General features: G+C 44.2%; 2 protein-coding genes across 3 annotated transcripts in view; one reads left to right on the top strand and one right to left on the bottom strand.

Annotated features, from left to right (window-relative positions):
* Nucleotides 1-1,711: 1,711 nt before the first annotated feature.
* On the bottom strand, nt 1,712-14,838 carry NTAQ1 (N-terminal glutamine amidase 1). Its single transcript, XM_021546576.3, has 6 exons — nt 14,732-14,838; nt 14,058-14,157; nt 13,368-13,418; nt 11,208-11,356; nt 10,757-10,881; nt 1,712-2,226 (listed from the first exon to the last, which is right to left on the bottom strand). The coding sequence occupies exons 1-6, from the start codon at nt 14,803-14,805 to the stop codon at nt 2,093-2,095; spliced, it is 633 nt and encodes a 210-aa protein (XP_021402251.1). The 5' UTR covers nt 14,806-14,838; the 3' UTR covers nt 1,712-2,092.
* The window catches only part of ATAD2 (ATPase family AAA domain containing 2), a 29,706-nt gene continuing 28,082 nt past the window's right edge, over nt 14,834-16,457 (top strand). The window contains exon 1 of one of the 2 annotated variants that reach the window (XM_031504078.2): nt 14,834-14,921. Coding sequence is in view for 1 of the 2 variants with exons in the window: in XM_021546575.3 (XP_021402250.1) it covers nt 15,180-15,386 (207 nt within the window). In the remaining variant the exon portion in view is untranslated. Of the gene's footprint in view, nt 14,922-15,129; nt 15,387-16,457 lie in introns of those variants that run through there. The other variant, XM_021546575.3, reaches the window with a different exon arrangement.

A 16,457-nucleotide genomic window follows, 5' to 3' on the forward strand; every position in this document is an offset into this window, starting at 1 on the left:
GAACCTCATGTTCTGTAACAACTTAAAGGGCCTGTTGAGCAATGCACAGGAACTCTGTGTCTATGAGACTCAACCACTTGAAGGGTAAGAAATGCTTAACACAACCCATTTGTCTGAAACGTGGATCTTTACATTCTCACTTTTGCTCTGTCTAACGCAGTGCACGGGCAGCTACACGGAGCTGAGCAGGCAAACTGCTGCTGCTCTGTACTCTCACAACCAGCCTTAACATCACCTAGAACCAGTAAGTACCAACATCTTCATTCCCTCAGAGTGTGCCTGCTACATCAGCATCAAGCAGAAAGAGCTGCTGTTTCATCCAAACATGGATACATCAGACCTTTTACACAGGAGTATCTGGGTAAATCCAGCTGTCCCCTCTCGGGAGGGCTCGTGCACCAGCTTATCAGGAATCCTGAGCTTCCTATCAGTTTCTTCTGGTGATGCTGATTCAGAGTGACAGAAACTGCAGATCAACTGTCCCAACAAACAGCCTCCTAACTAGTCCATGCTGGCACTCAAGGAGTATGTGTAGTAGCAGCCTGTCTGCACAGGCAACCAACTGTGCTGCATCTGGCAATAGAAAGTTTAAGTTCCTATATTCAGCAGCCCTTATGATACAGAAAGAGATGTGTGGATGCAGTGAATCAATCCCACAGTTGTTCAGTTGGCTGTCTCTGCTGTTTATATACTGAGTAAATTCCCTAGAACTGATGAGAGATACAGTGATACCCTATGTATATAACAATTTAGCTATGTAACACATACAAGATCCTTACAAGTTTTGATATTTTTCTTTACTTACAAATAAAATGATCCCTTAATACTTAAAATCTTTACTATGCTTTTCTTCACAGGAATTAAATGTATCACAAATGTTTATTGTAGTCTCAGTCCCAGCAGGCTTCCAAGGCCTGACTGGCTAAAGCCCTGAGCAGCCTGGTCTGAGCTCATTTGAACAGGAGACTGGACCAGCAACTGCTTGACCCTTCTAACCCATGTTCTTCTACCAGTCTGTGAGTCCATTATGTGCTAGGGTATAAAGTAGAACAAAAATTAGGGTATAAAGTAGACCAAAATTCTTGGTCTAAAGCCAAGAATTAAAGACCTTATTTTAGCCTGTTTCTGCAATTCCATGTTTAGGGCGGTCTTCTAAGAAATGTGAGACTGCTCCAAATCCTCAGTCAGCATGATGGCTTTCCTGGGATGCCCTGGAGGGATGCAGCTTCGTATCACCTCTAAGGATATTCCACAGCAGAGAACCCTGAACGGGGAGGCTTTCTCACTCCCTTCCCCCCAGCCATATGGCCCTGCTGATTTTCTTACACCAGCAGGAGCAGCTGTCTGACCTCATGGCAGACCAGGTCAAGGAACCAAGAGGCAGAAAAAACACCTCAACAAAACTTCCTGCTTTATGTCAGAATTACCACAAGGCCAAACAAACACCAAGTGCAAGAAGATGGCAGTAGAGGAGAATGCACAGCCAGCATGAGAAGCAAAAATAGCAGCTGCATCTTCCAGGAACTGTCAGCACTAGAACATTTCATTGAAATGGCAGGATTTAATTCTCCCCTGCTACAGCACAGAAACCTGGATACTTACCTGGTTTTACATAGTGCATGGGAGTTCACAACTGAACTACTAAATCAATTTTCCCTTTACATTTCTGCTAAATAAGGACTAATCAGTAAAGCTAGTGGCGAAACTGAGATGCACTGTCTGTTTACATATAATTGACAGCAATCACAACATGAAGAAAACCATATCTCACTTTTAAAATGTGACAACATGTAGCAATTTAGGCTACAATATTCAGTATTTTATACACATATTTTTCCAAAAGCTTTTTTTGCAGCTCTTTTCAGTTTCAGCACAGTAGCTCGAAAAGCAATATGCTTATGATGGCATGTCTGCCTTTGATTTGACATTGACAACTAAGTGCATTCTTACATAATTAAAATAAAGGTTTTTATTCAGTTCATGATATTTCTGTCTGGATGTTCTATATTTCCAAATACCTATTCCATGTACAGAAAATGTAAACCATAAATACAATGTAAAAGCAGCAAAACAAGCCAGAACTTTGTTCACTTTACTGTCCTTCCAAGGAATAGCTGTAATCAGTCTGACTGCCAAATCGATGCACAAAGTCTGAAAGGGACAACACTGAGCCCCATCCCACTTCCGGATTCATACTGATGAAATCATCCAAGTTCATCTTGGAATCTAAAAAAAGAGACCGAAAAGGGAAAAATTTAAGTTCCTGATGCAGGTTCTGTAGCACAGATATACCTCTTTCAATAAAACATTCCAAACCCCTCTTCAGTAGTTCAGTTCACTCCAGCAAGATTCTGCAAATTGTAAGGTGGTACAGAAACATCTATTTCCAGTCTCTGAAATATTGCTTTTGTGCCCAGTCCCCTCTCTGCCCATGGCAATAATAACATTACAGGATCAGTAAGCATCCAGTAAGTCACTAGAAACTAGCATGTGTGGGTAAGATTTTTCCCTGCAACAGCAGGCTAGAAGGGTCGAGTAGTGTCAGAGAACTGCAGTGCAAATAACAAGTAACACAGGGAAGTGCAATGCAGTCTTCCTGCATTCACACAAATGGGTTGACTTAAAAGCAGGGGAGATATTAGTTACCCATTTAAGTCCTGAACCAAAGTCAAAGGAGTCAACTTTTGCACTGACCACAGAGAAACAGGCTCACAGCAGTAGTCGGAATTCAAGTTGCAGTGATTAGCCCCTTGACAAACCTGCAGTTTGTTACTCTCCAGATTACAGTATTTGTTTTCTCTCCAGCCCTGAACTTCTTCTTCTCTGAACATGGGCCCACTGCAGAGCCAGAATATGCAGAGGGCAAGAGATGTATGACCTAACCCAGTCCCCAGCCAAGAGGGATGCTCAGGTGATGAGGAGCACAAACTAGGCTGGGGGAAAATACTTATTTTTTTGTGAATACTGAATAACAGAATTAAGTCAGGGGGAAAAGTTTAACTGACACAGTTTCAAGACAAAAGTAACCATGACTGCTCTTTGTCAGGATTTAATCTGCTCTGCTCCCTGCAGGAGGGGTAGAAACCATTCTGTCCCATTCATGGATCCTAGAGAGCTCACTGGAAAAGCGCTGGTGTGCAGTTTTGGGTTTTGGTGCTATATACATCCGTTTTCCATAGCTGGCCAGGTACAAGCTTTGCTGACTCAGAACCATGCTGATCAGAGGTTCAGTTCTTATGGGCTTGTTGTTTTAACTCCTTACCTATGATGTGCACAATAATGTTTTTAAATGACCATTAAAAGAAAACTGTCTGAGAATGAGTTTAAGGAACAGAGTGGTAAAACCACTGTTACAGTTTTACTTTACAGATTTACTGTTAACAGCTCTTCCACTGTATTAAGTATTTACTTTACCAGAGATGACTCATGTGTGCATTTAAAGATTAAGAATCAAACAAGAGGAGACTCTAAGGAATAGATTATAAAATCCAAAGGATGGAATCTGCTCCAGCTGCAAAATGCTTGTGTAACTAGGCTTACCATTATGACAGTGTAAGCAAGAAAAGGAAGATGATATTCAGGAACCCCAGACCCAGGAGTACCAGGCATTATCCAGTCCCTGAAGGCCTCTGTTTGCATCATGTCTACACTATAGCACAGCTTTGTGATTTGCCTAATCCCAGGTCTCACCCCTTCTGAGGTCTGGCCCCTATATCTTTTCTTGTTAACCTGTTTGAACCCTGCATACAGAAAATCCTTATGTCCAGCCAAGCATGGGCCTACTGCTGAAGTGAGTCTGCCAGAACAGGGATCATTTCTGCCTATGTGGGAATTTAAAATAGCACAAGCTCAGCAATTTGCTGTCATAGCTCAAGAACAAATTAGCAGTGGGTAACCGCTCTTGCTTGCTGGTGGACTGTTAAGTCTGTTTTCCAGTTTCAAACTGTTATTTTTCCCCCAGATGCTTTTTCAAAATTGAGGTGATTCTTCATATATGTCAAGATTAAATAAATAAGTAATTCCCTGCTTTATGTACATTAAGCATACTAAAATAAGTCATAAAACTGTTCTGTGAATGATAAAGCAGTCCAAAGGAGATTGTTCTACTAGTTACAAACACAGCTGCTGTTCACAACTTGGAAGGTCCTGCCACAATGCCTGCAGGAAATGAAATACTCTCTAACATCGGAAGGATTGTGGCAGATTGTTTTACTAAAGCAAACAAGTCCATTCCTGTGCGGAGCGACGGCCTATGAACCTGTCGGTAGATGGCACTGGAGCAGCACGGGAGATACCCGTAGGGAAAAACTTAGTGAGACCTCTCCCGTTGTATTCGTGGAGTAACAGCCCCTCTATGCTGCTCCTTCCTCGTCGGCTCCATCTGAATGCCGTGCGTGTCGTGTTAGACCTTATTACAGTGTTACAAAACAGTTTGGCAAAAAATGCATGAGAATACCACAAAGTGCTCCTCCCGAAGCAGGTAAGAGTGACAAACATCAGAATTTATAAAAGATACACCTGGATGCTATGGCTGGCAAACCAAGATGATCTCTCCACAAAAGCATAGAGCATGTATCCTACATTTTTACAAGACCAGTAGAAGCAGAATTATTTTAAGATTTATATTACCCTTGCAGTCCTCATCAGGTGCTGTGACTGTTATACTAGCTTGCATTTGTGCAATACCTAGAACTCATCTTCCTCTTTGACCAAACTTTGTTACACCCCCCCCCCCCCAAATGAGACGTATCTGTCCCGTTCTAGGATTCCTGCATAACTTTTTTTTTTTAATCAAGCCTGCCACTTTTACCCCAAGCAGGGATGAAATAAAAGGCCATTCACTATCTCAGGCATTGTTAGCCATGATACTTGTGGCTTCTCCCAACAGAAGTTAGAAAGCAGCGTTTAAGCCAAGCCTCAGCTTGGCTCACAGACCTTGGACTAACTCAGTGTAACAACAGCTGCCCAAAGGCTGCTGGAAGCAAGGAAGTCTGGAACAAAGCCTCCAAGATCAGTTCTGCTGATGCCTAAAACCTTGGGGGCAGCTAAAAGAAAGTTGGACTCTTCACAGACTTGTGTAGGTGTTTACAGCTCTCTTCAGATCCTCCTCCCTCGTCTGAGCAGGGAGATAAGTCAGAAGAACTCTTCCCACTCTCAGCTGGGGGGCTGCTGATCTCCACCCCTAAGATATAACTAACTGTGCAAACCATCCTGGTTGATCTCAATGTAAAACACAGCTCACCGCTTTAAATTATTTTTTATAGAAAGTGGTGTAATTTCAACAAGCCACTCTGGCAATTTAAATACTTTTTAGTTGTGTCTTTATTGTGTCTATCTGACTTGATTCATTACTTCCACAAAAGCTTATGAAGTAAGGATCTAACTTTACAGAATGGAATTTTATTCTCAAATGAGAGCAGCAGAAGGTTCCCACGAAGTGCAAAGGAGTTACCTGTATCCCTATCAGTGCCTTTTCACTTTCACTAGAATCCTGCTGCTACTTGAGAGGAGATACAGAAAGCAACTGCAGACATCTGCTGGGTCTCTGTCTAACAGATTTCCGGTTACATATATGTTTGATACACAGTTTCTTCAAAATTTCTCAGCTGTCCTATTTGAGCTCTTCAAAATAAAATTAAAAAAACCTACAAACACCCAAATAAAACCCCATCATTATTGGCTACCAGAGATTTTATTAATAATAAAAAGAATAAAAAGCTTTCATAAATCAATCCAGTAAGTGTCCTACTGAACACCTTGGGAGAACTAAAATTCAAACCAGTGCTTTTCAGTGTTAGAGCTGCTACTAACACTTTCACATAACCCACATGACCATCTGTTCAGAGTAATTTTGAAATGCACTGTGCAAGCTGTATTTTACACAGGCTTGCAGTAAGGAGGGCTGATCTCATCCTAAGTCATAAACTAAACAGAATAAGACCTCATTAATTTGTGGAATGAAGATTTAAAAGAAAACCCAAGGTTGGGCTCACCAGTTCTAGAATAAAGAATCTGTTGACCAAATCTCATTTTTTTATTATTTGAACAAAATACCCTATTTTCTTTCAACAGGAGGTCACTGGCAAACAAGAGGGACCAGGGGAATGCTCTGCAGCTCAGGTATGTTTATTCTAGCAGAGCAGCTTTGAGGACAGGATAGGGTGAGTTAGGTTGGCCAGCCTCCTGGCATTCGTGGCAGCAGAGAAGAGAGGCCAGAGCAACACCAGTAAAAGACACAGAGGCCTAATTCTGGAAAACAGCTACAGCAGAGCCAGATCCAAGAGCCTAATGCTAGCATGCAAGTTCTGAGGAGATACTGAGGAGTCTGAGAGGGCATTATTTTTATTGTTGTTTTATTGGTTGGACTGGAGTTGTTTGTCTTTCAGGAAAAAAGCTTTTAAAAATCACCTTGTGCCAGCTTCATTTTTTTTTGGCATAGACTAGAATTTATGACTCCATGTAAGCTTATTTTTGATTATTTATTTTGCAAACCCATGAGCAGGACAAATACAGTTTAAGATTTATTCCCTTTGAGTTACTATTAGGAGAAAAATGCCTAATTTGTTAATGATCAAGATTGTTCAATTCAATTCCAAAAGGTTTTGGTATCAGGGGAGGATTGTAGGGCTGGCTCCTCTAGAAGCTTCCCCAATGTCCAACAGAGCCAGTGCCAGCCAACTCCAGGATGGATGCTGGCAAAGGCTGAACCCATCAGCAATTGTTGCAGTACCTCTTCCCTTAAGAAATTTAAGAAAAGCTATTCCGCAGAAGTAATTGTGGCCAGAGAGGAGTGAGATTATGTGAGAGAAACAACTCTGCAGACACTAAGGTCAGTGAAGAAAAAGGGTCAGGAGGTGCTCCAGGCACCAGAGCAGGTATTCCCCTGCAGCCTGTGGTGAAGATCATGGTGAGGCAGCTGTGCCCTGCAGCCCATGGAGGAGCCTCAGGCTGGAGCAGGTGGCTGCCTGAAAGGAGGCTGTGACCTCTACAGGAAGCTCATGCTGGAGCAGGCAGCTGGCAGGGACCTGCAGACCTGGGGAGAGAGGAGCCACGCTGGATCAAGTTTGGTGGCAGGACTTGTGACCCCATAGGGTGTGGGATTCATTAACATCAGAGGGTTTTGGGCACGTTGCAAAAGGCAGGCCTTGGAGACAGCAAGATGGCGATTTAGAGCTAAGCAGTAGCTATAAGATTCGTCAGCAGAAAAATTATACAAGAAGTAGAAAGAAAGGACAAACAGGACAATAGTATCTGTATTAATGCTTGGGTATAATAACTCCCTAAAAGTTGCAAAACAGTGTATCTAGTGAGATATTAAGAAGTTCTAAGCTTAATAATGGAGCTCTGTGTATTGTATCTTAAGGTTTACAAATAAGTATTGTATTTGAAATAAGCAAGCATTGTTTTAACCAAAGGTATGTGTATTTATAGTGATTAGATAGAACTACTGTCAATATGCTTTTGCTTTGTGTGAGTGGTCAAAAAGCTTTTAAAGTAAGTTGTAACATTAAGTTCTTGATCTGCTGCCTAAGATGTGAGCTGCTGACATCTTCCCACTGTCATAACCATGTAATGAGAATGATGCTAAAAAATAAACAGCTCGAGACGCATTCCACAGCAGTCCTGTCCCATTTGTGATTTGTACACAGCCCCTGGGCAACAATAGTAGGGGATCCATGCAGGAGCAGCCTGTTCCTGAAGGACTGCATCCTGTGGAAAGGGAGTCACACTGGAGCAGCTCATGAAGATCTGCAGCAACTTTGGTGGGCACCTGGCATCCAGGTAGGGTCAAACTGCCACAAACATCAAAGAAGACATATAACAGAAGGAATATATAACCTTCTGTTATACAGAAAGAATATAAAACCTTGCATCTTCTCAAAAGCTTAGGAACAGAAGGAATACAAAACCTTGCATCTTCTCAAAAGCTTAGGAACAGAAGGAATACAAAACCTTGCATCTTCTCAAAAGCTTAGGAATTTGGCTACTCTAAATGAAAGGGAAAAAAACAACCAAAAACCAAAACAACCTACTCTAATAGAAATGTGCCTCACAAATAAATTGGTATTAAAACAGTATGGGGTCAGTTCTGTCAGCCACTATATTACAGTCACCTGTAACACGAAATATACAAGCCATTTAATCTTATGCAAACACAAATCAACATGGAAAGCAGAATGTTCTATCTAAGTGAAACGGCAGGGAGAAAACAGTTATCTGCAATGGAATTTGGCATGGACATGAACATTAGTGCCCCAGGCTCTTTAATGATAACAAAAGGTCTGCCACCCAGTTTTACATCAAGTTAAAAATAAGGCAGCTTTACGCCCAATAAAACTGTGCTGAGACATTAGGCAGACTCCTCGCAGACTCACAGCACTGTGCACATCGAAGCAGGCATCATTACAAAGTATCTCAAGTGAATACAAAAGGAAGACAAAAAGTAAAGCTGGAGGAACTGGTACTAAATGAACACTTGAACTAGACATCCTAGATCTGAGACTATCTAGTCCTGTTCTGACTCAGACCTTTAAGCTCCCTGGTGAATGACTTTTCACCTTCAGTGGGTGCAGGGTAACAAGTTTCTTTCAGCCAATTGACCAGGAGACCACAGCACATCAGCACAGTGCTGCAATACTGTGCCCATCTGGAGCTCGTTAGCAAAAAACAAACAAACAAACAACAAAAAAAAACAACCAAACAAAACAAAACAAAAAAAAAAAAAAAAAAAAAAAAAAAAAACAAAAAAACAAACCAACCAAACAAACAAAAAAAACAAACGAACAAAAAAAACCACCCCAAATATCCCCAAAACATGGACATACTGGAGTAGGCCCAGAAGAGGAAAATCAAGTTGTTTGGTGCAGGACAACATTTCTTCAAGGAGAGGCTCAGAGAACTGGGTCTCTTCAGTCTTAAAAAGAGAAGATGAAGGGGAGACATTATTACTGCCTACATCTACCTGATCAGAGGTAGGACAATGAAGCCAGAGTCTTCTTGGAAGAGCCTGGCAACAGGACAAGAAATTAAAAAAGCAAGTTGGAACACTGGAAATTCAGATTATATATTGGGATTCTTTATTCATTGTTTGTTTACCATGAGAGTGGTCAAACATTGGGACACTGTCCAGAAAGGTGGTAGAATCAACATCCCTGGAGGTGTTCAAGACCAGACTGGACAGAGCCCTGCGGAATACCTGTTTCAGGCAGACGTTGGACTGGATGGACCTATGGACATTTCATTCAGCATGGCAAGGTACAGAGCAAAGAATGAAAGCATAAGAGGAAGTAAGAGCTACATATCCTCCACTATCTGCCAGCATCACTAAGAATCTGGAGGATGGCAGAGACCTGTGGTTGCTGCTCACCAAGGAGGTAAAACTCAGCCAGACACAACAAACAAACAAAACCAAACCAAACAAAAAAACCACAAGGAAAACAAAAGGGGAGAGTTACATGGTTTGCAGCTATGGAGTCATGTACCCAATCTAGACATACATATACACATCTGCAATTGTTTGAATCATTATGTAACTTACTACCCACAAGTAATGGTTTTTACTCTTTTGGATTTGAATAGAATTTTTTGCTTTCCCGGTCTGACCTCATCTATATTCCTCATACTTTCATTAGCTCTCAGCTATCAAACAACAAGGTTTCCACAGACAAAGAAGTTCTCGGCACCTATCACCTATGAGGCTCCAGCTAACAGAGAACCATTCACTGTAGTTCAGAAATCCTACACTCCCTAAAACACCTTTAGAAAACACCTAAAGCCTCATAACAAAGACTACACCTGTGTTCCTGCTCACTGTCATAATTCACTTCTACTCTCATGTGAAACACCAACCTTCCTTAGAAGCTAAAGCAAAGACTGAGAATTTCCCAGCAACTTAAAACCACTTGGAATAAAGACAGAACCATGCTTCTTCGACCCTCCCTTCTCTAACATAAACATGTAAAAGTACTGCCTTATTAAAATTCAGCAAAACCAAATATGCAGAGCAGTAACATGAAAACTCTTTCAAGCTTTTTCAAGGCAAAATGTCACCATGCTTTCCTTGGAAGAAAATGAGAGAACAAACAAACACACACATGACAAATGTTACTCAGCTTGCAAAACAGATTATTAGAGTAAGCTGAAATGCTGTGTGAGAAGAATGCTTTAAGCAGCTCTACAGAATAGATGGCAAGTCTGCCCCTCTCTCTGCCTGGCCCAAAGGCTATCAGCTAGGCTACCACTTACACGAGGTTTAAGGCTTAGGGAAAAACTTGACAACTTGCCAGTGACTTAAAACATCCTGGGGTCCATCCATCTGGTACAGAAACCTCAAACACTTCATGCAGGCAAACCCACCACACTGAAAACTTCCTCCTGCCAACACTACTTTGCCAGAATGGGATCTGTGTGCTAGAATGTGGTATAATCACTATGTGAAAATTTTTGTGATCCCTAAGCAAGTAATTTGGCCTGTCTGCTTCAGTTCCCTGCTGTAACAAGAGAACAGTATTACTTACCTCTCACTCTCTGCTCAGTTTATGAATATCAGTAACAAATGTTTGATACTAGTAAATGCCAGAAGGCATGTTGGACTACATGTTCAAAAAAGAGAGTACCAAATGCTTCACAGCCCTATTTTTTCCCATCTGAAGTAATAAGCTGGCTGGACAAATGTTATAGAAGTTGTTTATTTCCCATGTGCATCCTAGACTACTTCATTCAGCACTGTAAACAGGAAGGAGTTCTGGGAGCTCACCTGCAGTTTCAATGCAAGGGTATGGAGGAGGAGGTTTTTGCCATTTCCCATTTGCATCCTTCATATGAGATCTGTCTGAAGCAAATGTCTTCAAGTACAAATCTGCTCGAATCATTCTGATTTTTCTAAAAACAAAATGCAAAATTGTATTAAAAGATGCATGCACACAATACTGCACTAATCACTCAGAATAAGAGCACTTTCCTCTCATCAAGGAGCACTAATGTTATTAAATACACAAACCAGGAGCATTGAGCCAAGTTGTTAACATGAAGCTACAGTAGAAAAGGGCTTTTGATGACTAAGGCAAAGAGCTTTAGAAAAGTAACACAATGCATTTATTTTACTGGAGTATAGTAAAGAACCCTCTGTCACTATGCATACACAAAGAGAACTTAAACTTTGATTTCATGAAATAACATCCATAGTTCTTTATATTTCATGTCATCACCTGTGAAATTCTGGATGAAGGCTGTCATCCAACCTAAAGGCCTCCACACTGTACACATCAAAAGGACATGGAAACGGCAACACTGTGTCAAGATCATAAATGAAGTTCTGCTCCCCACTGGAAAGATGAAGTAGAATAACATGGTAGTCCTGGGAAGAAGGGGAATTGCCATTAGTTCAACAGCAGTTAATAAGAAACTGGCAAAGAGAGTGGAAAAAAAAAAAGGATTCCTAAAAGCATAACTTCCCATCCATTTTTTAAAGCCTGCTTGCTGTCCTTGAATATTAAGCCTGTAACATTTCTGGCAGCAGGAGAGAGATTTCCTAATGTCTATCTTGCCCATTTAGTCTTCCAGAAACCTTGCTATTCTTCCCATTCCTTTGCAGCCTCCTTTGCTTTAAGCCAAAACAGCAAACTAAAGTATACCCTACTCCTAAGAAAACAGAAAATCTCTCTCATGTTCCGCACCAAATCACAAAGTTGTTTGGTTAAACATTTTTTATTAGACCCAGTCATAAATAAACTCACAAGATAAAATGATAGATTAACATTAAAGTTACCTAGTGATCTCTTCTAGTAAGAGATTTTGTACCCGTTGCAGTAACACGGTCTGTGAATTTGAGTGTCGAGTGTTCAGCTGCCAGAAGCACCTGAAAAACCAGCACACCACTGAAAAACCAGCGAACAGCTCGCATCAGGAGGACCACAGGGGTAAGACATTTTTTCCCAGCTTCAAGAGCTGCTACAGGAAATTATCTGTGGGTACTACATCACTTTTTCAATGCAACTATTTTATCAAGACTTTTAGGTTATTCAGTGCAGTTTTGACTTCTTAACTTGTAAGAAATACAGGTGGAGATTTGAGGACACTGCAGTTACATTATAGGTCAGGTATGTGCACTGCCATTTTCCAAAATTAAATTGAAGGTAGCCCCTAACAACTTACTTTACATTTAATCCACTCACAAAAAGGGTTGAGCACTGTCTTTTGACACTCTCAATATTAAAACCACAAAGAAATTTAAATTAAAAAGATTTGGGCAATCTGCTTCACCAGACCAGTATATATATACACAACTGTATTCAACAATATTTAGAATAACCCATTAGAGAGTATAAGAAAAATTAGTTTACAAGTTTTACACAACCTATCATTCATTGAAATGTCAAAGTTAAAAGACCTTTGAATGCTTGAATTTTTACGAGAAATCCACATTCTGCCATGGTGTTTCCTGACTCTGCTATTCCCTTTTAGGTCTTCTCTGTAGCACTTGGATCTCTTTTTAAACCAAATCGTTTTTGTTTTTTTTTTGGTACTGGAAAGCTACCAATATTTTGGAAGAAAGTGAATGATTCAGAAATCAGAAAACTTCACAAGTTTGCAGATTACTCTGCAGAACTTCAGAAACAGAAATTGCCACAAGAAATAGTTTTTTCTGTACCAGATAACTGAAAGGACTATATAAGGATACCAAGGATACCAAGGAATTCTGCATCAGCAATTACTGAACTACATTGACTGATCAAATGACACTTCAAAGCCACTGTTTATGGGTCAGTTTCACTGCTGACACCTAAAAACACATATAACTTACACTCTTCTATCATCTGGCAGGCCTACATAAATATGTTCATCCATCTACTTCTTACAAGTAGAGTCATCTACCTACAATACCACAGAGCTGGCAGCCTCAATACCCAGATAATAATTTACACAAATCTATTATGCATTCTTACTATAATTAAGATCTGTCACCTATAGGTTTTACTGATTGTCCTGCTATTAATTTATGAAGGAGGGTGCAAAGGAGCACCAGATTTAGGCTATTTATAAATCTGTTGTAAAATAATTATAAATATTAGTACAAAACAATGCTATGTGTGAAGTTGGAAGGGACTTAAGGACATCAACCTGCTGCTCAATGACACTCTCCTAAAGCAAACTGCCCAGGACTGTGTCTGGATAGCTTCTAAAAATATCCAAGCATGGAGACTCCACAACCCCTCTGAGCATCCTGCTCCAATGCTCCATCACCCTCGGAGTAGAAAGTGTTCCTTTATGTTCAGATGGAACAGATTGTTCCATGCCCATGTGTGATCCTGCAGCTATCAACTACAGAGACACACACTCAAAATTTTTGAGAGTAATGAATGTCTTACCCAGACAACAGGCTCATCTCCATGTCCAGATTTCTGCTTCCAGAGTGGAATCTGAAAGTTATAAATGAACCTGAAGTGAATAAAATCTTTCAGATTAATACAGATTCCTTTCAGGCAAACTGGCTAGTTCTTTGCTAAGCTATCAATTTCTTCAGCTTACATTTGTATTGCAGTAAGAAATTTTTTCTAGTTTCTCTCTCAGGAGCATGAAGTTGGAGATACTATTCTGGACCACATTAAAAAGAAGTGTGATGGAATCACCATCCCTGGAAACATCCAAAAGACTTGAGGATATAGTTTAGTGATGAACACAGCAGTGCTAGATTAACAGTTGGACTTGATGGTCTTAGCCAACCTTATGGTTATTAATGGTTCTATGATTTTATAAAGATAACTATTCTCCTATATTGACAGATTACAAACAGAATTACTCCCACAGCTCACAGGGTCACCATGCCTCATTCTACTGCCCTGAATGCAGTGCATAATTAAAAGATCTCAGGCGGTGTGGTTGGCACACCTCCGAGGCAAAGTGAGCTACAAAACAGGTTTGGGGTGTATCTCACCTACAGGCTGGGCTAAAGGCTCACTTCCCAACACTGGGCTGGGACCATTCTCACCTGCACCGGGCTGCGGTCGGAAGGCCCGGGCTTTTCCCTAGCTGGCTCTGATCGCATCCCCTTGACTCACCATCCTCTTATCATTGGATATGAAAACAGCATAAAATTCTTCTAAAGGGTACCGATCCTGACTCCTGATGTAGTCACAAAGCTTCCAAACGTTTTCTTCGCTGCAAAACACAATAACCGGTCGTTGATTTTGTTTTCCTCCAACTGCATTTTTCGTGCCGAGAAACGAGCCCTGAGCGTGCTCAGCCCAGAGCCGCGCCGCTCCCGCCGGCGGCCCGGGCTGTCCCGGCGCCCCGGGCTGTCCCGGCGGCCCGGGCTGTCCCGGCGCCCCGGGCTGTCCCGGCGGCCCGGGCTGTCCCGGCGCCCCGGGCTGTCCCGGCGGCCCGGGCTGTCCCGGCGCCCCGGGCTGTCCCGGCGGCCCGGGCTGTCCCGGCGCCCCGGGCTGTCCCGGCGGCCCGGGCTGTGCCGGCGCCCCGGGCTGACCCGGCGCCCCGGGCTGTCCCGGCGGCCCGGGCTGTCCCGCGCCCCGGGCTGACCCGGCGCCCCGGGCTGTCCCGGCGGCCCGGGCTGTGCCGGCGCCCCGGGCTGACCCGGCGCCCCGGGCTGACCCGGCGCCCCGGGCTGTCCCGGCGGCCCGGGCTGTGCCGGCGCCCCGGGCTGACCCGGCGCCCCGGGCTGTCCCGCGCCCCGCGGCCGTGCGAGGGGCACCGGCTCAGCCGCCCCCGCCTCCCTTACCAGTAGCAGCTGCTGTAGGTGCAGGCGGGGCGGGGCGGCACCGCCGCCTCATAACCAGCCTCGGGCCGCGCCATGGCTGCTCTGAGCGGGGCTGAGGGCGAAGCAGGAAGCGCTGGGCCCGGTGGAGGCAGCCGCTACGCCATTCCCGAGAAAACCGCAGCCATCCCGGCTGGGCGCGGGCACTTCGCAGGTACAGCCGGAGGGGCGGCCGGCGGCGCAGGGACCCTCGGGCGGGGCGGAGCGGAGTGGGACGAGCCGGGCCAGCCCCGCCCCGCGCCGCAGCGCTCCGAGTTTTGGGCGCCAAACGCGCGGCCGCAGTGCGCCGCGTGCCCTTCCGCCGCGCGGGCGGGAGCGGCGCCGCAGGCGGAGCGGGCGGGAGGGAGCGCGGCGGAGGGATCCGGGCGGCGCGCGCGGCGGCGGGCGCGGGGCGCGTCCCGTTCCCCCCGCCATGGTGGTGCTGCGGAGCAGCGCTGCCTGCCCGCCCCGCATGGCTGCCCGCGACAGCCGCTGTCGCCGGCCCCCCTTCGACCTCCTGGAGTCCAGCTCCGAGTTCATTTCGCTGGAGCCCCCGGCGCTCAGAAGCCACCGCGTATGGACGCGCTCCGGGTCCGCCAGGGCCGCGGTGTCCAGGGGCGCCCGGAGGGCCGAGGAGGCCGTGAGTGCGGGGGGGGTGGGGTGAGCGCGGCCTGGCGGGCGGCGCTGCGCTGGGCCCGGCCGGGCGGAGGGGAGGAGCGGAGAAAGCGCTGCGGAGTGGTGTTCCCTGGAGGAGAAAGGGGAGAACCGAGTGTTTGGGGCAGGCGGCTGCGGCTGGGGGTGCGTGAAGAAGCAGCCGGCCCGCCCGCCGTTCCCGGCCGCCCCGCGGCTAAAAGGGGCTCGGCACTAGCCCTGGTGCGGGGGCTGTGGCAGCGTGCTGAGAGCCGGTCTTTGGCAATACTAACCTGCATCGCCTCTGGTTTGGTGTGTTGTATGCCATTCCCCATCCCCGTTTATTTTGGTGCAATTCCTATCTGAAAAAGTTACCTTGAGAAGATCTTAGAAAGCTCTTTGCATCGGTTGCGGTAATGCTTTTAGAGCGCTCTCTGTTTAGATGACAGAAATGCATCAAAGCCAGCGCGACACGAAATACATGGGACCTCTGAGTGCGTTCCGCTTGGCCCGAAGGGCCTGCTAAATACTCCTTAGTCAATTGTATCCAAATAGTGCTTTGTATGCTCTAAAAAAGAAAATGTTTAGAAATCGGGGCTCATCTGTACTTAATTAAAGCGCATAACCTAAACCAGTGAAAATGTTACTTGAGCTTTCTTGATTATCTTATTGATAATCTTTCTTGATAATCTTGATCTGCCCTACTAGAAGATGGTAAAGGATAGATATCAAGTGGCCTGTGCATCTCAGCATTGCAACTGTAATAACTGAATCATTTCACTTTCCATTGTTTTTAATATAGCTTTCAAAAAACTAAAACTTTGCTATTTCCAAGTCAGGCTCTACTCTGCAGGCTGTCCTGCATTTCTGTGACAAATAAAGGCAGACCTGATCCAACTCAGAAGTGGTCTGCTCTTCAGGGGAGCCCTACTTTGGAGTGATGCTTCTCAAAGACTCTGTTTCCTTCCAGCAGAAGTCTTTCATGAGTCTCAGTTGTATGAATTAATTTTATATTTTTACATTTTGTGCCATTTTATTCAAGACTACTGAACTAAAAAGGAAAAAAGTCCTTGCAGTGGTG

The sequence above is a fragment of the Lonchura striata genome, chromosome 1 (genome assembly GCF_046129695.1).
Source record: "Lonchura striata isolate bLonStr1 chromosome 1, bLonStr1.mat, whole genome shotgun sequence".
Taxonomy (NCBI): Eukaryota; Metazoa; Chordata; class Aves; order Passeriformes; family Estrildidae; genus Lonchura; species Lonchura striata.

Bases quoted from the DNA above. Each gene is read 5' to 3' on its own strand.
- NTAQ1 (XM_021546576.3), bottom strand. From the start codon at position 14,805: ATGGCGCGGCCCGAGGCTGGTTATGAGGCGGCGGTGCCGCCCCGCCCC. The intron at 11,357-13,367 runs GTAAGACATTCA...CCTTCTTCCCAG, and splicing joins GAGATGAGCCTGTTGTCTGG to GACTACCATGTTATTCTACT. The intron at 2,227-10,756 runs GTGAGCTCCCAG...CTCTTTTTTTAG, and splicing joins CCCTTGCATTGAAACTGCAG to ATTCCAAGATGAACTTGGAT.